Source organism: Akebia trifoliata, chromosome 6 (genome assembly GCF_017979445.1).
Source record: "Akebia trifoliata isolate Shusen 1 chromosome 6, ASM1797944v1, whole genome shotgun sequence".
NCBI classification, from domain to species: Eukaryota; Viridiplantae; Streptophyta; class Magnoliopsida; order Ranunculales; family Lardizabalaceae; genus Akebia; species Akebia trifoliata.
Window position 1 is genome coordinate 9424912 of NC_141380.1, and position 27928 is coordinate 9452839.

The 27928-nt window shown below is 34.2% G+C and overlaps 1 protein-coding gene and 1 pseudogene across 1 annotated transcript; both read right to left on the minus strand.

Annotated features, from left to right (window-relative positions):
* Positions 1 to 10574: 10574 nt before the first annotated feature.
* On the minus strand, positions 10575 to 11482 carry LOC147400143 (NDR1/HIN1-like protein 1 pseudogene; annotated as a pseudogene).
* A 14777-nt stretch (positions 11483 to 26259) lies between these two features.
* Positions 26260 to 27189, minus strand: LOC147400144 (NDR1/HIN1-like protein 1). The gene has a single exon (XM_086445751.1). It carries the CDS (start codon positions 27124 to 27126, stop codon positions 26500 to 26502), a length of 627 nt encoding a protein of 208 aa, XP_086301877.1. The 5' UTR covers positions 27127 to 27189; the 3' UTR covers positions 26260 to 26499.
* Positions 27190 to 27928: the final 739 nt, after the last annotated feature.

The window sequence follows — 27928 nt, forward strand, 5'->3', positions numbered from 1 at the left end:
TCACAGATTGGTTCGGTTCTCAGTTCGAATTGAATTAAGTTGCACCCTTAGACATGGGTATTGGTTTGGGCTAAAATGTAGGTTTTGATTAGAATGAGCTTTTTGTGTGTTGGACTTGGGATTTGGTTGTGACTTAGGTTAAAAATTCCATTGGAATATGTTTAGGTCTAGGATTGTTATTAGGGTTAGGTTTGTCTTAACGTGGGGCTTAAACGAAGCTTAAGGTGATTAAAGATTGGTGAACTCTAAGTAGGCTTAGAAATTGGTCCCAAGACTTGATAGTCGGTTCGAGGTTGGAATAATGATGGTTTGAAAGGTAGTGGGTTTAGAAGCCTTATTATGGGTACATGAGGCATTTTAAATTCTTAACCCTTGATTTGAATGAAAATGTTGAATTTTGAAGATTTGGGCCATTAGGCCCGTTGACGGAATTTTAATATAAATATATCTTTTTGAGCCCTTTACAAGTAGAACCCGTTCAAATTCAGGTGTCTACAATTGTCCCCTTTTTATAGGAGTTGTGTGCAAAGAGCTACAAAGAATACACTTAATCCTTATTTGTGCGGGCCTCAAAAATCCGTTAAAACACAATTTTGAAAATACGCATGAATTGATGATTTGTAAAAAGTGGCTACCCAAACATGAGATCTGACAGGATTGACCTAAGAATTCCTTGATCTTGTAGCACAAAGCTCGTTTGAGATCTCAGATTTGATAAAAATTTGATGTGTTTTGAAATTTTGGTGTTTTTGGTCGTGTTTCAACAAATTGAGATTGAATATAACTTAAAAATGATTTTTTGAAATTCTTGATTTTTTTTAAATGAGGTACTTCTTTTAATAAAATAAACTCAAATAATAAAAACTTTTTGGAAGAACTAAAAAGCTTATGATGATCATTTTGTAGGTCTATATTAAAGAACTTTTCAAACTTATCGTAATACTCTTTGATTGTAGTGATTGGAAAATTAAAAAAATGTAATCTTCCCAAATTTTGAGTCTAACAGCGATGAGATCTATTGTAAGAAGTTGTTTTCCTAGGCCAAGAGTTTGATAAGGATTGAAACGACTGAAAAGTGAATATGAGATTTGCAATCTAAGTATATTTTGACAAGAATGATTTGATATATTTTACTTTAAACGACGAACTTATGAAATCTAAAGAAGATAAAAATTCTTTTTTCCTCAATTTTTATTTTGTTTTTACAAACTGAGAATATCATGCAGTTAATACTCATACGATAAGGAGTAACATGTAGTTTATGATCTTATTGAAGAAAAAGATGTTGTTATATCTCGTACTAGAGAGTGTCATACAGTTTAACTCTTGTTGAGGAGTAAAATGTAGTTTAAACTCATACTGAGGAACAACATATAGTTTTGGCTCTTATTGAGGAGCGACAAGCAATTTTAGGCTCTTATTGAGGAGCAACAAACTCTTACTATCTCATATTGCCATTTTTGAGCATTGAAAACATACACTCTTAGGTTTGGGATTGTTTGACTAGAAAATTGCCCATTATTTCTCTCCCTAATAAATAGATCTAACTAACCTAATTGAACTTCAAATTTATTTATTGCTTGTGCATTTATTTGATTGATTTGCAATTATTTCTGATTGATTTGTAATTGTTATTGTTTTAACAACTCAATCATCAATGTTTCTAATGACAAGTTTGTTTGTACAATTGGGGGAAATTAGTTAGTCATAGGGTCAACAACAATCACCCTTTGATCAGAATTCTAAAAAGATGAAGAGTATTATTACTGTAGAACCAAGGCTAGATTTAAAACGGATTGAGATTGTTTATTATAGCCATTTTGAAAACCTGGAGTACGACCCTGTTGGATAGGCTCATTTTGACGATATGAAAAATTCGGGTGAAACATATTATCATGGTGATAAGTTTTTGACTATAAAAATTATGAATGAGTTTCCTATAAGTGATATAAAACTTAATAACATGTACTTGCTCAGCCTTTACTATAGGCAGACTCCTCGATGGAGTGATCAAATTTTTTGCATATGAGGCATATTGATTGTGGATCAGTTACGACACACATTATTGAGGTAGCCTCTTGAGTGTTAATTTTGGTATTGAAAGTGTCAAGCGTTTTATTTAAGTTTTGCACCAGGCTTGTTATGATATTTTTATACCAATCTTGATTTCATATATGCCTGGTTTCTTAGCTCCCATGTCTTCTCTATCGAATTTTCTTAAGTTGATACTTCAGTTTCGAGCATTTTCAACCAGTTCAACTAGGGATTGGGAATTTGATTCATAAACTTGGCTCTGTGCATTAACTCCAATAGGACAAGTTATGTTGTTGGGAGACCACGATAGAAAAATTGACCAATTGGGCTTTATTTATCCATGATGAGGGCGTTGGACTAGCAGGTCATTGAATCTCTCCTATGTTTGGGAGAATTCTTCATCGGGTCGTCCCTTGAAATTTCGAATGAAAATTTTAAATTGTTCAGTTTTTGTCATTATAAAGAATTTGACAATGAATTTATTTAATAACTCATCCCATGTCGTGATAGAGTTAGAGGCCAAAGAGTTCAATTATAATGCTGCATGATTCTCTAGGAAGAAGGGGAACAACCTTAACTTGACACTTTTCTCGTTCAAGTTATCTTTTCTAAAAGTCTGACAAAAGGTCAAGAATTTGTTAAGACCGTTGTAGGGTTGTTCACTCTCAAAACCATGAAATTTAGGGAGCATATTGATTATGGCTTCCCTAATTTTAAATTATGTCACATTAATTTAGGATTATTTTTTTTTAGAATAGAGTGTGAATGAGCACCCGAAAGATAGTTTTAGAAAAATCATTTTTGTCGTAGTGACTTTTGTACAGATAAATGACATTGGTTTGCCTAAAATCTAGGTAGGGGGTCTATTTTAGAAAATAGGGAAGGTATTAGACACCCTATTTCCTTTATGTTTGATGGTAATTTATGACTTGATTGTTTTTTCTTTTTTAGAAAATATAAAAGAAAAATTATCAAAAATGAAACTTTGTACCCTGAAATTTGAAGGGATCTTGATTTAAAGCTTAAGTTGTGGGGGTCACCTCATTAAGAGGGGGACCCCATTGTAACTAAGACATAATGACTTACATTTTAATAGAGATGGACCTCTTAAACTAAAATTAAAGAGGTGAAAGAAGAGGTAGAATAGAGAAGAGAGGGAATAAACAAAATACAAATTCCTACTCTACGTCTATCTTGAAGTTTTAATTTTTTTTCTTAATCTTCAATAGAGGAGCTTTGATATCCTTGAATTTATTTGTAGAGATGGAGAGTTGAATAGTTGATAGTGTAGGGATGAAAGAGAGTGTGTTGAGTAGTTAATGGTGTAGGGATTGTAGATTTAAAGATATAGAAAGACGAGAGAGAGAAAATTGAGGTGAGGAGAGGTTTTAGGTTGAAAGGGGGACTAGAAAACATGTGAGGTGAGAGTGTTGAGGTTTGAGAGAGGGTTAAGTTTTAGTGGTTTGCAAGAGAGGGGTTTTTAATAAGATTTTAAGGTGATTTTTATGAGTAGAATGAGATGAAAGTATAAAATAGAGGGGAATGATTTGAGACTTGTGAATGAGGTGTATGAAATTTAAGATTAGGGGAAGGGTATATGTGAAAAGTGGTGCAAATGAGTTGGATCTTTCAACCCATATGGGTTGAGTAGTAGGTGAGGTTAAGGGGTGTGAGTGTTGGTTAGAAGAATAATTATGTAAGGAGGGTAGTTGTTGATATTTTGAGAGGGTGGAAGAGATGGTGACACATGGCAAAGAGGCATGGGTGTGTGTGTTAGGTGAGTTAATTAAGGAGAAGGGGTGTGGAGTATGAAGATGACTTATGTGATGTTTTGAGAAGAACGTGATGGGGTTAAGTGGTGGCATGTGTTATGATATGAGAATAATGATCGGGTGATGAGAATGATTTCTTTTGGGGGGTTGGTTGTAGGGGTGACATGTAACCTCCTTGATGATAAAATGTTGTATGAATCTTGATTGGCTATGATCATTAACATGGGTATGGGTATGGTTTGGAATGTAGGTTTTGATTAGGATGGCCCATTTGTGTGTTGGGCTTGAGATTTGATTGTGAGTTAGGTTAAAAGTTCCATTGGAATTGGTTTAGGTCTAGGGTTGGAGTTAGGGTTAGGTTTGTCTTAACGTGGGGCTTAAACAGGGCTTAGGGTGATTGAGGATTGGTGGACTAGGTAGGCTTAGAAATGGGTCCTAAGACTTGATAGTGAGTTCGAGGTTGGAGTGTGCTGGGCTTAGAAGTCTTATTGTGAGTCCATGAGGAGCCCTTGATTTGAGTGAAAATGTTATATTTTGAAGATTTTGACCCTCAGGCCCATTGATGATATTTTGATGAGCCTTTTTCGAGTGAGACTCGTTCAAATTGGGGTGTCTATACTAACAATAAAATATAATGGTATGTTTATTACCTCAATGTTAAAAAAATTACATATAGAAATCCATCCATGAAACACTTTACAAAGATTTGAAGATCATCTTTATTAAGGTTTTTCAAGTGAGGGGCTTAGCCCCATAGCTCACTTCATTTGACAAATTGCAGAACAACTTCAAGTTCTTGGTTCAAGTTAAGTTTACCCATTAAAAATAATAATGATTCTTGGAGTGGGCCTTTCAAAGGTATCCTCTTTGGGGTGGGGGGTGGTTGAGGGAGCTCTTTAATCAATGTTCAATGATAAAAAAAAATAAAAAATCTGGAAATTTGATAGTTGAGAGAAGCAGATGTATGAAAATGTTAGTAAATCATATAGAATAGCGGTTTTTCTGGTACTGATGTCATTCAAGCAAACTCAACAACTCTTATGAGAAGAGTCAACACTAATATCTATTTTATATATTCGAAAAAATTACTTGAAGTACCCTGGAGGAGGGATCTCTTTCTAAATAGTCCCTAGGTTTTGGGTCATAGCTTGATAGTCGATGTAGTGAACTTTTTTATTTCTTAATCTTCCCTCAACCTCACCTAACTTTTGAAATACCTAGACTACTTTTTCTCATCTTTTTCACATACATTAGTTTTCCAACGTGAATTGAGATCAATTCCAATGATTTTTGGCCGCGAAGGATGAATTGAGAATGATATACATCTAATTTTGAACATTTATATTTATTTGAATAATTTATATAATAAAAAAATGAAGAACGAAATTAAGATTCTAATTTTTTTAAAGATTTCATCATAACTTGTGAAGAGGATGTGAAAAAAGATAATTTTGGTATTTTAAAAATATTAAAATGTGAGATGAGGTTAAGGGATCATTAAGAAATAAAAAATTTGCTAAATGACTAAGTAACAAAGTTCGGATTCAGTGATTATTAGGTGAGGGTTCAATTCAGATAAATTCAGAAAACTTTCGTAAAAAAATAGAGAAAATTTCGAGAATTATACAAAATATTTTATTGGATATATTACCAAAACCTATCATCTTCAACCACTTTCTAAATCTTATTTTCTTTTTTTATGTTAGAATGTTGAAAAAACTAAAATGTTGGAGGTGATGGGTACAAATATCACCATATTCTATGATTAATTGAGGGATTGCCGCTTAATTCGGAGAATTTTGTGACTATGTTAAATGGACTACCAAGCTACCGTCCAATAATTTGAAATTATTTAGAAAGAAACCCCTCCGTCAGGGCCTTTTAAGTAATTTTTCCTAAATATCTATATATGTTTTTTTTAGGAAGATAACTGGGGCTTTAGGCAGAAAACCAACACAAATTACATTCTTTCATAGGCATGCCTAGAGGCATCCTTGTCAACAATTCTTTGAAGCTCAATAGTGAGCTCATCATAACTAAAATCAATTCTAACCATAATACTATGGTGATTAGGTGAGCACATAATGGGCCAGGTCCTTAACGGCTGGTGCTAACCTATGATTAGTACTTGGATCCACTTATGGGCCATCTTGGCCTGAAAATTTCTTCATAAGTAGGGGTTAAGATTTAATCTCCCCACAAATCTCAAGGACAACTATTCACTTTGTTTCCCTTTTACAAGAATACCCTTTCAACTTAATTGTCTTTCCTCAATCACCCTCTAACCCCAAAGAGGATGCCCGTGCCGGTATACAAGTGCAAACTCTAGTAAAATTATAATATCAGTTATCAGGCTGAGCTACATTACCAACTATGAAGTATGAGCTGAGCCCTAAAGATGACTAAGTAGGCCTTGTAATACCACCCAAATCCAATCCATGATGGGTCAGACCAAAGCTCGGTTCATTAATTGGATGTCCTAACGATGGGCCATTTAGTTCTTTTAAGAGTACGTGACCAACAATTGATTTAGATTCATAGGCCAACCAACATATATTTGGAGTTGGGCTTGGGCTTAAAGTAGAGCCCAAAGACGAACAACGGCTTAAGCTATTGTCAATAAAAGCCAATAGAATGCATGTGCACAGAAAATGAAAAATAAAACATAAAATATAGGAGAAAGAAAATATAGAGTAACAATTTAAGTTTACAGAGCAAATTGAAGGGAAGAATGGGTACATTTAGAATTTTTAATCTTTACTCAGGGAAAATAATTTTATTCAACTCAAATCTACCAAGAAAATTGAATGAAAAAAATATATGGAAATTTTTTTTGGAATAAACAAGATTTTGAGTTTTCGATTTATACTTAAGGTGACGATGATTCAGAGTCTTAAGGAGGGAGAGAGTTTATGAAAAATAAAAGAGAAAGGAGGGTCTTGGAATGCCTTCGAGGAAGAGATATTAGGATATATAAACAAGATACTATCACGGCTAAAGTAGGAAATGATGTATTAAGAAATCATGGAATTTCGGATAAGAGTCTAGGCAGGTAGAATTCAGGTTTACTAACTAGTGATAAAGCCTAAGCCTCTCATGGATGATACAACTTTGTTAGGCCCATTCCATCAGACTTAGGCCCATATTTATATCAAGTAGGGTGGAGGACGTTGGGCTGGCCACGTATGTGCACCCTTACTATTACTGGTGCAATAGAGTAACCACAAAGAATATTTTGTGCATAGAAAAATCTATTTAGGATATCACAGAATTCTAAATTGACTAATAGCAGGATGCCTCGTAAATTGAGGGAAGGCTTCCTTAAAGCGTGTATTTTGGTAAATTGGATATGCAATCAATACACGCACGTGACATCCTACGATTGGTGAATCCGAATTATGTGAAATCCTGAATTAACTTTTTTTTACGACCAATGCCCTAGAGAAGCAAAACTAAAAGTGAATGGGTGCTATCTGAAATCCTTCAAGTCGGGGGACAGTCTGCCTTTATTGGGCATAGCAGGCAGATATGCTAACTTATGGAGATGAAATGGAATTCTATATATATTTTCCCATAAGGTAAGGGTTGTACTTTGAAAATGGCACAATGAAATTCTTCACGTCCTTTAAATTAATTTAGCCTCTTTTCATGCTTCAAATGCATTGGTGTGTGGGGCAGATCACACTAAACACAAAAGATTTGATTTACCACAAGTCTGTAATATCTTTTTAAAGGAAGGATGCTTACCCTACCCCCTTCCCATGGCCATCACCAAGTCCATATCCGGACACCCCCTAGTGCAACTTAGGGCCATAAGAAGCACTTCGATGTGTCTTAGAAAGATCATCAAGTCGACATACTTGTGGAACCTGAGACTTAGCATGATGGTCATGTATGCAATGATTATGTACAATGCTGTACACATAGAACCCGCACTTTTACCTTTGGTGGTTTCAATGTATGGATTTGGCTATCTCGGATTCATGCAACAAATTTGCTTTATTACAAACTACTCTAGTATTTGTAGGCCGGATAGAGCCTTATGACATTAGACTATATGTAAATCATAAAAAATTAGCACACATCTTGGGGTGTCGTTAGCAAAATTTGGTGTGACAGTAGAATCTCTCTTAATGAATTATGTACACAACCGCCTATGATCCCTCCAATAAAGAATACTCCAGTATCCCCTTACACATTGGCTTGCTCATCATCCCCTTTGAGATCATAAACAAAAGACAAGACGTTCAAAGATCAATGGTCCATGTCAGACCACTCTTCGTCCCTACTGATCTATGATGTTTGACTGACCTTTTGTATTACTCAACTAATAACGCGTTACAAAGAACAAAAGCCAGTTGAAGACAAACTAGGAGCAATTTGGCTTTCCAAATACCGAGTTCATGGCTTTATGTGTGGTTGGTCAAGATCGATCGATAGGGTACACAATGTAGATGTAATGTTAGAGTGAAATAAACGAATATTAATTAGATGGCGACTTGCATGACAGCTTCCATTGACAACTACTTCCACATGGGCATCTCCTATTCCAACTCCCACACCCCCCACACTCTTAATAGTAGTCATTATTGACTTGAGTTTTCATGGACATGGAAAGGGAAAGAAGAAAACTCTATAACCTCAACAATTTACTTCAATAGTAGTATTTGCGAATTCTAAATAAGTCTCAAGTATCATTTGAGTTTATACTTTATAACATAAATTATAAGATGAAAAAGACAACCATTTCACTTTCTTGTGCTAGTGTGGATAATGTTATACATACGTAAACAAACACGTTTATTAATTGAATGAGATGGATGTAATTTCTATCTAAATCGAGACAATGGTCGTTCGTTTACTTTTTAATAATTTCGCACTATCTTTGTTGTCAATGATTTTAATTTGAGGGATCATCAATAAATTAGTTTTAATGTAATCTTCTTACATGAGTGAATTGTATCCTTGCCCTTTGGACGGATTCCTAATTGTACCACATGTACATAAAGACAAATAATAATAATTTTCTGATTTTATAGGGGTCCAGTTCAGTTAATTCGGATAAATTCAAAAAAAAAAAAAAAAAAAAAATCATAAAAATTTTTGGAAAATATATAAATGATTTTTTTTTTTTTAGCTTTCTGGTCAAAACTCATCCTCTTCAACCTCTCTAAAAGCCCTAATCTAATTACTGAAATTTTAATATTGGAGGAAATTTTTATTTTTTATTTTTTGAGGGTGAACGATAAAAATATTACCATATTTTCCGATTGATTGATGAATTGTCAATTAGTTTATTGATTCACAAATTTGATCGATCAAATACTTTTTCAGAGAATTTTATGTACTTTAAAAAAATTAAAATCCAGAGAACTTTATGACTATGATAAAGTCTAGGCTTCCAAGGGTTATGAAGAAAACTTAAGAGTTCCCAATAAATACACAACAACCAATCAAAAGCTGAGATGGGAAGATATTCCTACAAATTCTGTAAAAAGGGAGATCTCTTAAACTAATGATAACCATGCCTTATATAAGTTATTTTATTTTTTTGCCCAATTTTTTTATTATTATTTATAATTATGAAGATTCATGTTTAAATTAAATTAAACCCAAATGCCACTAATACTTTGTTCCACGCACTAAGTAAGTGCAGGTTTGAATCAATCAAAAAAGAACAAAAAGAAAGTAGGTAAGTGCAGGTGACAAGGACCATCACTATGAAAATTCAATCATTCACCTAAAATCCCAATAAATCAATTACTACTTAGTAGTTAGTAGGTAAGTTTAATCTCTCATAATATACAACTTTTTCAAGATGGGTAGATCAAGTAAATTAAACCTTCCTTAGGTCCGTTCTCCACTTTTTATCTCTCCAAATGCAAATGGAACATTGGTCCCCTCACCCAACCAATCATAAAATCGTCAAATAGCCCACATAAAACTATTGACATTTATTCTAGCAACCTAGCTTGCTTATTAATTATCTTTAATAAAACATGCTCTTCTCAATTCTCATTGATGTTTCTCTTAAGGAAAATGCTGAAATGACACAAAATATTTATTACGATTCTCACAAGTTTGACGTGGGATGTGTACATAAGCATAGATGTGTTCTCGTGATACGAGTAAAAATTATCTATAGTTATGTATGCATGTCCACATCAGAATTGTGAGAATCATAGTAAATCCTGGTCACCCCAGCACGACTCCTCTTCAAAGAAATAATATGAATAATGATTTTCTACCTAGAAAGTCTTCACTAGGTCAATACTCAAGTGATGTGGTACGAATATAAAATAATAGATCATTTTCCTTAGAATACACAACTGTCCATCTTTTATGATTTTCGTGTCCATGCCACGTCTGCCAAGTATTCACTGACTGAAGACTTTCTAGTATATATGTATTTAATACTTTTATAATTCTCTCTAATATACAAAATCAGGGTTTTTGTTGGTTTTGATTATAAGAACTAACCTGATGAATATAGGGTTGGATGATAATAATATGTAGAAGAAATAATTTATTTTGATCATTATTAAATAATTCATTTTAATAATATTCAAATAAATTGTTTCAGAAAGAAAATTAATCTTAAAACTTGAAACTAAGTTTAAAAATTGGAATTGGAATTCTAATTTTAAATTTAAATCCATTCTTGTTGTAACACTGGTAATTATAATGTCCCAAGTGTTTACCTTTATAAACAACGATCGGCATTGTAGTAATTGGAGAGGGTATTTATGTCAACAACAAAAAAAAAAAACTGAAATTATTAATATCACATCGAATTTAATTAACAATATTACTTATCCCAAGTCTCAGCTTTTAATCCAATTTTTTTTCTTCCTCCTTTTACTTCTCTATTTTATTTTCTAACAAACTATACAATTTATTTCCCTAATTTACCCTTATCTCTAGATAGAGATAAAACTCAAAGCCCAACAAAAAAACACAAAAGAAAAAAAAAAAAAAAACATTTTATGGGATAATTTGAACATCAGACGTCGGTGCTGCACTCTCTATCCAAAGCAAACTTAATGGCAGGACCAACGGAAACACCAGAAAACCCACTCCCAAACGTTAAATAAGCAGGACAATTAACATAGAGATGATAACGCCCCGAGATCCACGTCCCAACTTTCCATCTCACCCGTCCATTAATCCTAATATGGACCAACAACATCCCTGCTGATTGATCCTGAGTCAACGACGCGGCCAGGTACGGCGCCACGGGTACGGCATTACCGTACAGAAATGGGGACCACACGTTCATGTCCTTGTGGCCTTGATAAGTTGGAGGAATACTTATAGGGAGAGTGATCTGTTGGTTCCTGTACGACGCGTATACATCGAGTTTGTCGTAGTAGATACCGATCTTGTCGTTAGGGTTTCTTGATGCTAGGGTGACCTGTAGATTTGAGGACAAGAAGTTGGGAGAGACGTTGAATTCGTAGACTGTGGCGTCTTGTAGAATGAAATGGGGTTTCGATGGACGGAGGATTAACCATATGAGAAGTATCAGAAAAAGGATTATTATGATGAAGATGAGGAAAGCGGAAAGTAATCGGCGATAGAGATTCCTTCTGTTTTCGCCATCGTGGTCACACTTTGCAGACATATTGAATCACTCGCCGAGTTAGGTTAAAAGATCGGAGAAGAGAAATGGAGATGGGGAGGTGTGCAGAGAGAGCTATTTATATATATATAGAGAGAGAGAGAGAGACGCTTTGTCCTTGGAGAGAGAAAAAGTTGGTCCCAGTGCATTGGTGGAGTTCTGAAGGAAGCAAACTTAAAAACTCTAATCTAAATGGGTAGCTATTATGAACCCCTACTACAACCCTAGGCAATATTGACATTTTACATATTTTTGTATTTCTTGGTGCATCTCAACTATAGTAACTACTAGACAGGTTTCAATTAGGGGTGTCAATGGATAGTCGAAATCCGAATTCGAATTCGAATTCGAATTCGAAAAATCGGATATTATCCGAAATTTTCGGATATCGGATTCGGATTCGGATGTCATTTTAATATTCGAATGAGTTTCGGATACGAATTCGGATATTGCGATATCCGATTCGATAATATCCGCTCCGATAGTAATACATATATTAGGTATATATGTTTTACAACAAAACTTTATATATGCAAATATATTATGTTATATATTCGCGTCATACATCAAAACTAATTTCAAATCTTTATCTTCTCAACTCAAACCCACCTTTAACAGACGACCCACCTTCAACAGACGTTAATGGTGGTTTCTGTTTTGATCGAACTCTGTGACCACGATTTTCTCCGGCCGACGAGCATCAGGTACTCTTTCTCTCTCTCTCTCTCTCTCTCTCTCTCCGATCTAATCAATCGAAGTGATTTTTTTAAGGAAATATGTGGGTATCAACTCTGCAAACTCCGACTTGTCTACTCCCGCCGGTGAAATTCCAGGTATATATTCTCTCTCTCTCTTTCTCTCTCTCTCTCTCTCTTCTCTCTCTCTCTCTCTACGAGCTGAACCTGCCGGAGTTTTCAGATGAAATCTGTGGATTTCGACTGTGCGAACTCCGATCGGATCGAATGTTATCGGATATCCGATATGTTTTTCGAATTCGAATTCGAATGTTTGTTAGGGATATCCGATCGGATTCGAATTCGAATTCGGATAGTATTTTTTTTTCGGATTCGAATTCGGATATAGTAGTATCCGATCGGATACCTATCCGTTGACAGCCCTAGTTTCAATTAGAATAAATTTAATAAAGTTTAATTTAAAAAAAATTAGAATTTTTTTCTATGATTATACAAATGATGTTTTGAAGTTTTCAATGTCCAAGAAATCAAAATTTTGAGGGTGAAGTTAAAAAAAAATATATGTTTTCTTATTCGATAAATCACTTATTCAAATATATTAATTGTGATTACTTCCATTCCGTTGGTTTTTCCTACCACATTTCATCTGCAAACTGCAATTGTTTTTATGTATAAACCTAGTCATATAGGGTCTCTTACATTATATATGATTATTTACTTTGTTATTTATAGTAATTTGAGAAGAATGTTAAAATCATAGTCGTCTAGTCAATTATGTAATGAAGTACGCACATGGAAGGATTACGATGGGTGCTCTGACGTGTCTATTTAGCATGTGAATACACATTTGTTGACTAAGTGTAAATTTGGGGGTAGAATCGATGGTTGAGGATCAACTGTCACTCCAAGAAAATTAGTTACTAGGAAATTACATTTGTGAGGGGAAATTGATTTTTTTTTTTTTTAGATTATTTATAATCAAGTATCCTTGGAGATAGAGGATTGGGCCTGAATCTAGAGGATTGAGGATCAACTATCACTTCATGAAAATTAATTACAAGAAAATATATATTTGTGAGGGTAAATTGATTACTTTTGTTTTTTTTTTTTTTACAATTGGGTATTCCTGCACATAGGGGATCGAGCTCGTATCTGGAAGGTTGAGGATCAAGCATCATTCCATGAAAATTAATTTCTAAGAAATATAGATTTACGAGGGTACATTGATGACTTTTTTTTTTAAATATATCTGGATATCCCTATAGATAAGGGATCGAGCTTGTATTTATGCTTTGCTCAATCCATAAATCATGTGTCTTGTCCAAAAATTAGTCCAAGGGCACGTGCAAGGCCCTCACATTACACACTTCGGGTAAGTGAGTGACATCGGGTAAGTGATGTACAATGCATTTAGGGGCCGATTGTATAGAAGAAATAGCAAAGCTGTATTTCAATGAATATTTTCCCACACATTATTGATGTGTAAGAGCTGACTTATATACATTGGCAGGAATAAACTATTTATGGCAATGTACATAAATTTGGCTAAGATTATGCAACAGTTACAGATTTGTTGAAGTCAATGCAGCAGTTACAAATATTCAAAATTGATTTTGAATGATCTTGCTTGATTGTAGGCTGGATGTGCTCTGTTCAATCTTGGCATTGATTCTTGCATTCTGTCTTTATAGATTGATTGCGTTTCTAAACGCAGCTTTACTGGCGTTTGCGTTAAAAAGTTGAGTTTTACGAAAGTTTGCGTGCTTGATATCGCTTCTAAACGCAATGTTTTGAAGTTGTAAACGCAAATTAAAAAAAAAAAAAAAAATAGTGATTTCAAAAGCGCATGTGAGCAGTTTCGTACAACTGCATTTTAAAGGGCCAGAGTGAAATGACGAAATTACCCTTCGTCATTTATCAAATTTACACACTCAGTCCGCGATAAAACTTCGACTGTTTTCGATCCTTATCACTCACACACACACACACACACACACACACACACACTCTCTCTCTCTCTCTCTCTCTCTCTCTCTCTCTCTCTCTCTCTCTCTCATCGATTTCGACAGCAACGGTGACCCACCTCAACGACGACGATCATATTTTCGATCGACGACGACGACGTTCTCATCATTAAATCAAATCCCATCAACGACGACTATAAACTATGAATGTTCTTCAAGGGTAGCTCACCGAATTATTCTTTATTATTTCTTCTTCATTTTCTTAATCTAACTTCAAATATGCGTTAATTTCATCATCGTTTGATCTCGGTCTCTATAATTTGGGGGTAATTTTGCTTTGTTACAATTCAAATTAAGGTTATTGAAGAATTTATGGATATGGGTTCAGCTCAGAACTGTGGTTGGCTTATGGATTACATGGATGAGGTTCAAGCTACTAATTTTATTTGGCCTCCTCAAATTATTAGCGATGAAACGGTTTCAAGGTAATTTCTTTTGATTTTTGTTGGAGAAATCTTTTTTATGGATCTTTGTCTTTATTTTTATTTTATTTTAAATTATTATTTTAGTTTCCTTCAGATAAATTGGATTCGATTTTTTTTTCCAAAGATGCAGAAAAGGAATTGCTAAGGTTTGGATTTCCAGATTTTTTTTGAAGGGTTCTTTGAGTTTCAACTCTTAATTGAAGTGTGCATGATGGGTAAATCTTATTTTCTTTGAGTTTTAACCACTTTCTAAATCTTATTTTCTTTTTTTTATGTTAGAATGTTGAAAAAACTAAAATTTTGGAGGTGATGGTACAAATATCACCATATTCTATGATTAATTGAGGGATTGCCGATTACTTCGGAGAATTTTGTGACTATGTTAAATGGACTACCAAGCTACCGTCCAATAATTTGAAATTATTTACAAAGAAACCCCTCCGTCAGGTCCTTTTAAATAAATTTTCCTAAATATCTATATATGTATTTTTTTTGGAAGATAACTGGGGGTTTAGGCTGAAAACCAACACAAAATACATTCTTTCATAGGCATGCCTGGAGGCAACCTAGTCAACAATTCTTTTAAGCTCAATAGTGAGCTCATCATAACTAAAATCAATTCTAACCATAAAGCAATGGTGATTACGTGAGCACATAATGGGCCAAGTCCTTAATGGCTGGTGCTAATTGGGTCTCATAACCTAGTCCATATTCTACCTATGATTAGTACTTGGATCCACTTATGGGCCATCTTGGCCTGAAAATTTCTTCATAAGCAGGGGGTTAAGATTTAATCTCCCCACAAATCTCAAGGACAACTATTCACTTTGTTTCCCTTTTATAAGAATACCCCTCCGACTTAATTGTCTTTCCTCAACCACCCCCATAACCCCAAAGAGGATGCTCCTGCTGGTATAAAAGTGCAAACTCTAGTAAAATTAGAATATCAGTTATCAGGCTGAGCTACATTACCAACTATGAAGTATGAGCTGAGTCCTAAAGATGACTAAGTAGGCCTTGTAATACCACCCAAATCCAATCCATGATAGGTCAGACCAAAGCTCGGTTCATTAATTGGATGTCCTAACGATGGGCCAGTTAGTTCTTTTAAGAGTACGTGACAAACAATTGATTTAGATTTATAGGCCAACCAACATATATTTGGAGTTGGGCTTGGGCTTAAAGTACTTTAGGTTCTATAGATTGGGTAAAAGAATAAATACTAGAGCCCAAAGACGAACAACGGCTTAAGCTATTGTCAATAAAAGCCAATAGAATGTATGTACACAGAAAATGAAAAATAAAACTTAAAATATAGGAGAAAGAAAATATAGAGTAACAATTTAAGTTTACAAAGAAAATTGAAGGGAAGAATGGGTACATTTAGAATTTTGAATCTTTACCCAGGGAAGTGATTTTATTCAACTCAAATCTACCGAGAAAATTGAATAAAAAAAATATATGTAAAAAAAATCGGAACAAACAAGATTTTGAGTTTTCGATTTATACTTAAGGTGACGATGATTCAGAGTCTTAAGGAGGGAGAGAGTTTACGAAAAATAAAAGAGAAAGGAGGAGGGTCTTGGAATGCCTTCAAGTAAGAGATATTAGGATAGATAAACGAGATACTATCACGGCTAAAGTAGGAAATGATGTATTAAGAAATCATGGAATTTCGGATTAGAGTCTAGGCAGGTAGAATTTAGGTTTATTAACTAGTGATAAAGCCCAAGTATTTTAAAAGGAGTGCGCCTCTCATGGCTGATACAACTTTGTTGGGCCCATTCCATGGATAAGGTGTTTATTCTCAGACTTAGGGCCATATTTATATCAAGTAGGTTGGGTGTCCATTGGTCTGGCCCACGTATGTGCACCCTTACTATTAATGATGCAATAGAGTAACCACAAAGAATATTTTGTGCATAGAAAAAAATATATTTGGGATATCACAGAATTCTAAATTGACTAATAGCAGGATGCCTCATAAATTGAGGGAAGGCTTCCTTAACACGTGTATTTTGGTAAATTAGATACGCAATAAATACACACATGTGGCATCCTACGATTGGTAAATCCAGATTATGTGAAATCTTGAATTAACTTTTTTTGTGCCCAATGCCCTAGAGAAGCGAAACAAAAAGTGAATGGGCGCTATCTGAAATCCTTCAAATCAGGGACAATCTGCTTTTATTGGGCATAGCAAGTAGATATATGCTAACAACTTGTGGAGATGAAATGGAATCCTATATATATTTTTGTGTAAGGTAAGGGTTGTACTTTGAAAATGGCACAATGAAATTCTTCACGTCCTTTAAATTAATTTAGCCTCTTCTCATGCTTCAAATGCATTGGTGTGTGGGGCAGATCACACTAAACACAAAAGATTTGATTTACCACAAGTCGTAATAGCTTTTTAAAGGAAGGATGCTTACCCTACCCCCTTCCCATGGTCATCACCAAGTCCATATCCGGACATCCCCTAGTGCAACTTAGGGCCATAAGAAGCACTTCGATGTGTCTTAGAAAGATCATCAAGTCGACGTACTTGTGGAACCTGAGACTTAGTATGATGGTCATGTATGCAATGATTATGTACAATGATGTACACATAGAACCTGCGCTTTACCTTTGGTGGTTTCAATGGATGGATTTGGCTATCTCGGATTCATGCAACAAATGTGCTTTATTACAACCTACTCTAGTATTTGTAGGCCGGATAGAACCTTACGACATTAGACTATATGTAAATCACAAAAAAAAATTAGCACATATCTTGGGGTGTTGTTAGTAAAAGTTTGGTGTGGCAGTAGAAGCTCTCCTAATGAATTATGTACACAAGCGCCCATGATCCCTCCAATGACGAATACTCCAATACCCCCTGACACATTCGCTTGCTCATCATCCCCTTTGAGATCATAATTGTTGTTTCTGAATACTGATTTCTTATGGCAAAGAGAGAAGAAGTTTTAAACAAATCTTAATTTCGAAATAGAATGTAAAGAAAAATATTACCTAAAAAGAAAATGGTTGAGGCGTGCACAAAGCACTGTCCTAAAACGAAATTCGCCCCTGCTACGGTACCACAGTCTGTAGGCGTTCGTTCTGCAGGATTCAACAACCCACGTATCCAAAAGGGTACTCTAAATTGGAACGTAACTTCGAACTCGACGATGTTGTGTGCTCTCACAACAAATAATAAATTACTGATAATTCGAGAATATGAAATAGCAGAGAAAGTTTTGTGGTTAAAATCGATTAAACAATTGATATAAATAAAAGAGAAAGTGACTGTTTAGAACAGTCACAAACTGGTTCCGAACAGGCACATTGTGCTGGTTTCAGAAGTTCAATTTAAATTTAAAAAACGTCTAGTAAAAACGGACCTTGAAAATTAAAGCAAAAACGGGCCTATGCACGCACGTGAGGTGCAAATCCGAGAATTTGCACCCCCCCCTGCGCGCACTCGTACGTGCGCACACGCATTAAGGTTTTCGGACCGGTGGATCCAAATTCCAATTAGAACCATGGGTTTCCCTCTTGGACCCCCGTGTGCGCGCGTGAGCCCGCCCACTACTTCTATCCACTTTAAAGTTACTAGAAGCACAACTACTTAAGAATTGCAAATCAATTCTTCTCCTAGTCGATGTGGGACTAAAATTATTCAAGGCAAAATCAAAACATTCAACTAAACATAAAGCAATAAAGTAAAAAGCATAAAGCATAAAGTAAAAAGCATAAAGCAAACATGGGATTTAAATACCCTATGGTTAATAGATGATTTACCATATGGTTGCAATTAAATGAATATTAAAGGGTTTTCTAATTCAACCCTCTAAATTCCAACAATCCCCCACATGAATGCAGAAAACTCAAAATAAAATATATATAAAATACATATAAGAGAGAGCACTTTGAATAACCATGTTTCAGTATAGGTGTCTTTTGGACTTGAACCTTACCTAGTATAAGTCTATCGGATTTACAAGTCGATCAGTGGACTTTAAGCCTTGAACTGTCAACCTTTAGTGTAAACCTAAACAATAGACTATACACACAGGTTACTCAATCAACTATCAAGTTCTATCGATGGTGTTCATTTTGGCCCTGAACATATCCTGGTATCATGAGTGCTTTAGAGAGTTTAGCCTTAACTCTCATAGAATCGGCCCAATTCTACACTCATTTAGGTGTGCCTATGAGAAGTACCCTGATATACTCCACTTTTACAAGTATAGGCAACATTAAGAATTATAATTCAACCTTTCTGTTTTACAGGCAACACTAAACACTTCATAGGAATGGACTTGGAACACTCTGTTCCATTAGTGTTTTCTTTTTAAATTACATTCAACTGGTTTTCCATTGAACCTATTTTTTGGGATCTCCAATCAATTAGGTTGGGTTTCCATTGAAATAATTTTTAATCAGTAGGTTTTAGGCCCATTCCCCTCGAAGTTGATGCAACTAACTCTCTAGATAATCCTTTTGTTAAAGGATCCGCCAAATTTTCCTTAGACTTTACAAAGTCAATGGAAATAATTCCATTAGAGAGTAGTTGTTTTACAGAGTTGTGTCTCCGTTTAATATGCCTTGACTTGCCATTATATACATTATTTTTTGCTCTTGCAATGGCAGCTTGGTTGTCACAGTGAATAGATATTGCAGATACTGGTTTAGGCCAAATAGGAATGTTAACAAGAAAATTCCTTAGCCACTCAGCTTCTTCACCAGTCTTGTCCATGGCAATAAACTCAGATTCCATGGTGGAACGAGCTATGCACGTTTGCTTGGTGGATTTCCATGAGATTGCTGCACCTCCAAGTGTAAAGATATAGCCACTAGTGGATTTCGACTCTTCCGAGTCTGATATCCAATTGGCATCACTGTATCCTTCTAATACGGCAGGATATCTATTATAATGCAGCCTGTAACTCATGGTATACTTTAAGTATCTCATGATCCTCACCAAAGCTTCCCAGTGATCATGTCCTGGGTTGCTAGTGTATCTGCTTAATCTATTTACTGAATATGCAATATCAGGCCTAGTACAGTTCATAATATACATTAAACAACCAATAACTTGAGAATATTCTAATTGAGAAACACCTTTACCAATATTTTTCATTAACTTACAATTCGAATCAAAAGGTGTTTTTGCAGGAATACAATCAAACTGATTAAAACGTTTTAGAACATTTTCAATATAGTGAGATTGTGATAAACCAAATCCATTATTATTTCTAAAAATTTTTATTCCAAGAATTACATCAGCAGGACCTAAGTCTTTCATGTCAAAATTTCTAGACAATAATTTCTTAGTTTGATTTATAACATTTATATTAGATCCAAAAATTAGCATGTCATCTACATATAGACAAATAATCACATAAGAATCAAAGATAGTTTTATAATAAACACACTTATCAGCTTCATTGATTCTAAATCCATTTGATATCATTATAGTATCAAATTTTTCATGCCACTGTTTTGGAGCTTGTTTTAAACCATATAAGGATTTAATTAATCTACAAACTTTATTTTCATGTCCTTTAATTACAAATCCTTCCGGTTGATCCATATATATTTCTTCATCAAGTTCTCCATTTAAAAATGCAGTTTTTACATCCATTTGATGAATTTCTAATTTATAAATGGAAGCTATAGCAATAAGAATCTAATGGAAGTGATCCTCGTAACAGGAGAATAAGTGTCAAAAAAGTCAATGCCTTCCTTTTGCTTGTACCCTTTAGCCACTAATCTGGCTTTATACTTATCTATAGTTCCATCAGATTTTAATTTTCTTTTAAAAATCCATTTACAACCAATTGTTTTATTACCAGGAGGTAGATTAACTAATTCCCAAGTGTTATTACTCATAATTGAATCCATTTCACTATTTATAGCTTCTTTCCAAAATGGAGCCTCAGGTGTAGAAATTGCATTTTTAAAAGTCTGAGGATCTCCTTCTAAGAGAAAACTAATAAAATCAGGTCCAAAGGAAGTTGCTGTTCTAGATCTCTTGCTTCTCCTAGGTTCTATATCAGACTCTTGTTCTCTAGGTTCATTATTTGATAATTCAATGTGAGATCTTTTTAATGGTTTTTCAATTTTATCCTTACAAGGATACACATCCTCAAAAAATTCAGCATCTCTAGATTCAATTATAGTGTTAGGATTAATATCATTTATATCAGATTTATAAACAAGAAATCTGTATGCACTACTATTAATGGCATATCCAATAAAAATACAATCTATAGTTTTAGGACCTAATTTTGTTCTTTTAGGTAAAGGAACAGCCACTTTAGCTAAACACCCCCACACTTTCATGTATTTAAAAGTAGGTGTTCTACCTTTCCAAAGTTCATAGGGTGATTTTTCAGAATTTTTTAATGGAATTTTATTTAAAATATAACAAGATGTTAAAAGGGCTTCTGCCCATAAATTTAAAGGTACACCTGAACTAACAAGTAAAGAGTTTACCATGTCTTTTAAAGTTCTATTTTTTCTCTCTGCTATACCATTTTGTTGGGGAGAATAAGGAGCAGTAGTTTGGTGTATTATTCCATTATCTTGACAAAACATAGTTAGAGAATTAGATTCATATTCTCCTCCTCGGTCAGATCTTAAAATTTTAATTTTATTTTCAAGTTGATTTTCAACTTCTAATTTATAAATTTTAAACATTTCCAATGCTTCATCTTTACTACTTAAAAGATATATCATACAAAATCTAGTGCAATCGTCAATAAAAGTTATGAAATTTTTTTTACCGCCTCTAGATTGAATGTATTTGAGATCACATAAATCAGAATGTATTAGTTCTAAAGGTTTTGTACATCTTTCAATATTTTAAAAGGTTTTTTAGAAAATTTGGATTCAACACAAATTTCACATTTTTTAGATACATCAATATGCATTTTAGGAATCATACCACTATTCATTAATTTGATAACTGATTTATTATTAACATGGCCTAATCTAGCATGCCAAATATTAGAATACTCAGAAACATAAGCAAAAGAATTAATATTATTAATAGAATTAGAAATTACATTGAGTTTAAATAACCCATCACATAGATAGCCCTTGCCCACAAACATTCCATTCTTTGTAATTATACATTTATCAGACTCAAACACCATTTTGAAGCCTCTCTTACTTAAAAGAGATCCTGAAACCAGATTTCTTCGAATTTCTGGAACATGTAGCACGTCATTCAGAGTCAGAACTTTGCCAGATGTGAAATTCACATTCACTTTTCCTTTTCCGATCACAGCGGATGTGGAAGAATTTCCCATGAATAACTTTTCATCTCCAACGTTGTTGTAAGAGGAAAACATGCCTCTCTCAGAGCATATGTGCTTGGTGGCTCCCGTATCCAACCACCAATCATTGGTATTTCCTACCAGATTCACTTCTGAAACAACCGCTGATAGGTTCTGTGTTTCAGTCACATTGGCTTGTTCATGTTTCTGATGGTGTTGCTGATTTTTCCTTTTGCGACAATCCTTAGCCCGATGTCCAGGTTTATTGCAAAAATAGCAATTTCCCTTGATCTTCTGGATATTGGCTTTTGGACCATGAAAATTTTTCTTTACACATTTTTTCTGGAATCCGGGTTTGAACTTTCTAGTGAATTTGGAAGGTTCTTCTTCCACTACATTCGCTTTAGAAATCATAGAGTTTGTTTCACTCTTCTTCTCATTCTTTCGGTTATCCTCTTCAATTCTAAGTCTTATCACTAGATCCTCGAGTCCCATTTCCTTTCTCTTATGCTTCAAATTATTTTTGAAGTCTTTCCAAGATGGTGGTAATTTTTCAATTATCGATCCAACTTGGAATCCTTCACTTATACTCATGCCTTCAGCATGGATCTCATGAATAAGGATTTGGAGCTCTTCGGATTGTGATACAACTGACTTAGAGTCTACCATCTTAAAATCTAGAAAACGCCCAACAACAAATTTCTTTGTGCCGGCATCTTCTAAAGTATATTTCTTTTCAAGAATTTCCCACAAAGTTTTGGCAGACTCAATAGAGGAATACACCTTATAAAGAACAGTACTTAATCCATTCAGGATATAATTCCGGCACATGAAATTGGAATGTTCCCATTTCCGATATTCGGTTCTTTTGATTTGGTCATCCTCATCATCATCTAAAGAAATTGGTTCTTGAGTGATGATATGAGCCAAATGTAATGTTGTTAAATAAAACAACATTTTTTGTTGCCAGAATTTAAAATTCTTTCCATCGAATTTATCGGGTTTTTCACTGTGCACGGAATTAGAAACTGTCTCCATAGAAATCAGTAATAAAGAATTTCGTTTTAGATTGTTGTTTCTGAATACTGATTTCTTATGGCAAAGAGAGAAGAAGTTTTAAACAAATCTTAATTTCGAAATAGAATGTAAAGAAAAATATTACCTAAAAAGAAAATGGTTGAGGCGTGCACAAAGCACTGTCCTAAAACGAAATTCGCCCCTGCTACGGTACCACAGTCTGTAGGCGTTCGTTCTGCAGGATTCAACAACCCACGTATCCAAAAGGGTACTCTAAATTGGAACGTAACTTCGAACTCGACGATGTTGTGTGCTCTCACAACAAATAATAAATTACTGATAATTCGAGAATATGAAATAGCAGAGAAAGTTTTGTGGTTAAAACAAGATTAAAACAATTGATATAAATAAAAGAGAAAGTGACTGTTTAGAACAGTCACAAACTGGTTCCGAAGTGCAAATCCGAGAATTTGCACCCCCCCCTGCGCGCACTCGTACATGCGCACACGCATTAAGGTTTTCGGACCGGTGGATCCAAATTCCAATTAGAACCATGGGTTTCCCTCTTGGACCCCCGTGTGCGCGCGTGAGCCCGCCCACTACTTCTATCCACTTTAAAGTTACTAGAAGCACAACTACTTAAGAATTGCAAATCAATTCTTCTCCTAGTCGATGTGGGACTAAAATTATTCAAGGCAAAATCAAAACATTCAACTAAACATAAAGCAATAAAGTAAAAAGCATAAAGCATAAAGTAAAAAGCATAAAGCAAACATGGGATTTAAATACCCTATGGTTAATAGATGATTTACCATATGGTTGCAATTAAATGAATATTAAAGGGTTTTCTAATTCAACCCTCTAAATTCCAACAATAATAACAAGAGATAAGATGTTCAACATCCATGGTCCATGTCAGACCACTCTTCGTCCCTACTGATCTATTGTGTTTGACTGAACTTTTGTATAACTCAACTAATAATGCGTCAGAAAGAACAAAAGCCAGTAGAAGACAAATTAGGAGCATTTTGGCTTCCAAAATACCGAGTTCATGGCTTTATGTGTGGTTGGTCAAGATCGATCGGTAGGGTACACAATGTAGATGTAATGTTAGAGTGAAATAAACAAATATTAATTAGATGGTGACTTGCAAGACAGCTTCCATATGACAACTACTTCTACATGGGCATCTCCTATTCCAACTCCCACACCCCCACACTATTAATAGTAGTCATTATTGACTTGAGTTTTCATGGACATGGAAAGGGAAAGAAGAAAACTCTATAACCTCAACAATTTACTTCAATAGTAGTATTTGCGAATTCTAAGTAAGTCTCAAGTATCATTTGAGTTTATACTTTATAACATAAATTATAAGATGAAAAAGACAACCATTTCACTTTCTTGTGCTAGTGTGGATAATGTTATACATACGTAAACAAACACGTTTATTAATTGAATGAGATGGATGTAATTTCTATCTAAATCGAGACAATGGTCGTTCGTTTACTTTTTAATAATTTCGCACTATCTTTGTTGTCAATGATTTTAATTTGAGGGATCATCAATAAATTAGTTTTAATGTAATCTTCTTACATGAGTGAATTGTATCCTTGCCCTTTGGACGGATTCCTAATTGTACCACATGTACATAAAGACAAATAATAATAATTTTCTGATTTTATAGGGGTCCAGTTCAGTTATTCGGATAAATTCAAAAAAAAAAAAAAAAAAAAATCATAAAAATTTTTGGAAAATATATAAATGATTTTTTTTTTTTTAGCTTTCTGGTCAAAACTCATCCTCTTCAACCTCTCTAAAAGCCCTAATCTAATTACTGAAATTTTAATATTGGAGGAAATTTTTATTTTTTATTTTTTGAGGGTGAACGATAAAATATTACCATATTTTCCGATTGATTGATGAATTGTCAATTAGTTTATTGATTCACAAATTTGATCGATCAAATACTTTTTCAGAGAATTTTATGTACTTTAAAAAAATTAAAATCCAGAGAACTTTATGACTATGATAAAGTCTAGGCTTCCAAGGGTTATGAAGAAAACTTAAGAGTTCCCAATAAATACACAACAACCAATCAAAAGCTGAGATGGGAAGATATTCCTACAAATTCTGTAAAAAGGGAGATCTCTTAAACTAATGATAACCATGCCTTATATAAGTTATTTTATTTTTTTGCCCATTTTTTATTATTATTTATAATTATGAAGATTCATGTTTAAATTAAATTAAACCCAAATGCCACTAATACTTTGTTCCACGCACTAAGTAAGTGCAGGTTTGAATCAATCAAAAAAGAACAAAAAGAAAGTAGGTAAGTGCAGGTGACAAGGACCATCACTATGAAAATTCAATCATTCACCTAAAATCCCAATAAATCAATTACTACTTAGTAGTTATTAGGTAAGTTTAATCTCTCATAATATACAACTTTTTCAAAGTAGGTAGACCAAGTAAATTAAACCTTCCTTAGGTCCGTTCTCCACTTTTTATCTCTCCAAATGCAAATGGAACATTGGTCCCCTTACCCAACCAATCATAAAATCGTCAAATAGCCCACATAAAATTATTGACATTTATTCCAGCAACCTAGATTGCTTATTAATTATCTTTAATAAAACATGCTCTTCTCAATGAGATGTTTCTCTCAAGGAAAATGCTGAAATGACACCAAATATTTATTACGATTTTCACAATCTGACGTGAGATGTGTACATAACCATAGATGTCTTTCCTCGTGATACGAATAAAATCATCTATATTTATGTATGCATGTCCACGTCAGAATTGTGAGAATCATAGTAAATCTTGTGTCACCCCAGCACGACTCCTCTCTCAAACAAATAATATGAATAATGATTTTCTACTTAGAAAGTCTTCACTAGGTCAATACTCAGTTGAGGTGGTACGAATATAAAATCATAAATCATTTTCCTTAGAATACACAACTGTCCATCTTTTATGATTTTCGTGTCCATGCCACGTCTGCCAAGTATTCACTGACTGAAGACTTTCTAGTATATATGTATTTAATACTTTTATAATTCTCTCTATTATACAAAATCAGGGTAGTTGTTGATTTTGATTATAAGAACTAACCCTGATGAATATGGGGTTGGATGATAATAATGTGTAGAAGAAAATAATTTATTTTGAGCATTATTAAATAATTCATTTTTAATAATATTCAAATAAATTGTTTCATAAAGAAAATTAAACTTAAAACTTGAAACTAAGTTTAAAAATTGGAATTGGAATTCTAATTTGAAATTTAAATCCATTCTTGTTGTAACACTGGTAATTATAATGTCCCAAGTGTTCACCTTTATAAACAATAGGCATTGTAAGTAATTGGAGAGGGTATTTATGTCAACAACAAAAAAAAAAAACTGAAATTATTAATATCGCAGCGAATTTAATTAACAATATTACTTATCACAAGTCACAGCTTTTAATCCTATTTTTTTTTCCTCCTCCTTTTATTTCTCTATTTTATTTTCTAACAAACTATACAATTTATTTCCTTAATTTACCCTTATCTCTAGATAGAGATAAAACTCAAAGCCCAACAAAAAAACACAAAAGAAAAAAAAAAAAAACATTTTATGGGATAATTTGAACATCAGACGTCGGTGCTGCACTCTCTATCCAAAGCAAACTTAATGGCAGGAGCAACGGGAACACCAGAAAACCCACTCCCAAACGTTAAATAAGCAGGACAATTAACATAGAGATGATAACGCCCCGAGATCCACGTCCCAACTTTCCATCTCACCCGTCCATTAATCCTAATATGGACCAACAACATCCCTGCTGATTGATCCTGAGTCAACGATGCGGCCAGATACGGCGCCACGGGTATGGCATTACCGTACAGAAATGGGGACCACACGTTCATGTCCTTGTGGCCTTGATAAGTTGGAGGAATACTTGTAGGGAGAGTGATCTGTTGGTTCCTGTACGACGCGTATACATCGAGTTTGTCGTAGTAGATACCGATCTTGTCGTTAGGGTTTCTTGATGCGAGTGTGACCTGTAGATTTGAGGACAAGAAGTTTGGAGAGGAGACGTTGAATTCGTAGACTGTGGCGTCTTGTAGAGTGAAATGGGGTTTCGTTGGACGGAGGATTAACCATATGAGAAGTATCAGAAAAAGGATTATTATGATGAAGATGAGGAAAGCGGAAAATAATCGGCGATAGAGCTTCCTTCTGTTTTCGCCATGGTTGCCACAGTCCTTTGCAGACATATTGAATCGCTCGCCGAGTTAGGTTAAAAGATCGGAGAAGAGAAATGGGGATGGAGAGGCGTGCTGAGAGAGCTATTTATAGAGAGAGAGAGAGAGAGAGGGAGAGAGAGCGCGTGGACGCTTTGTACTTGGAGAGAGAAAAAGTTGGCTCGGTGCATTGGATGAGTTCTGAAGGAAGCAAACTTAACACTCTAATCTAAATGGGTAGCTATTATGGACCCCTACTACAACCCTAGGCAATATTGATATTTTACATATTTTTGTATTTCTTGGTGCATCTCAACTATGGTAACTAAGTTGGGTTCCAATAATTATTGGACATGTTTCAATTAAGTTCGAGTCTCATCCTTGTACGACAGGTTTCAATTAGAATAAATTCAATAAAGTTTAGTTTTTAAAAAAAACTAGAATTTTTTTTCTATGATTATACAAATGATGTTTTGAAGTTTTCAATGTCCAAGAAATCAAAATTTTGAGGGTGAAGTTAAAAAAAATAATGTTTTCTTATTCAATAAAATAATTGATAAATCACTTATTCAAATATATTAATTGTAATTAGTTCCCTTCCATTGGTTTTTCCTATCACATTTCATCTGCAGATTGCAATTGTTTTCATGTATAAACCTAGTCATATAGGGTCTCTTATATTATATATGATTATCTACTTTGTTATTTATATTAATTTGAGAAGAATGTTAAAATCATAGTCGTCTAGTCAATTATGTGATGAAGTACGCACATCACATGGAAGGTTTACGATGGGTGCTCTGATGTGTTTATTTAGCATGTGAATACACATTTG

What these genes read in the sequence shown, in the direction of transcription:
- LOC147400144 (XM_086445751.1), bottom strand. Translation starts at nt 27,126, where the DNA reads ATGTCTGCAAAGGACTGTGGCAACCATGGCGAAAACAGAAGGAAGCTC.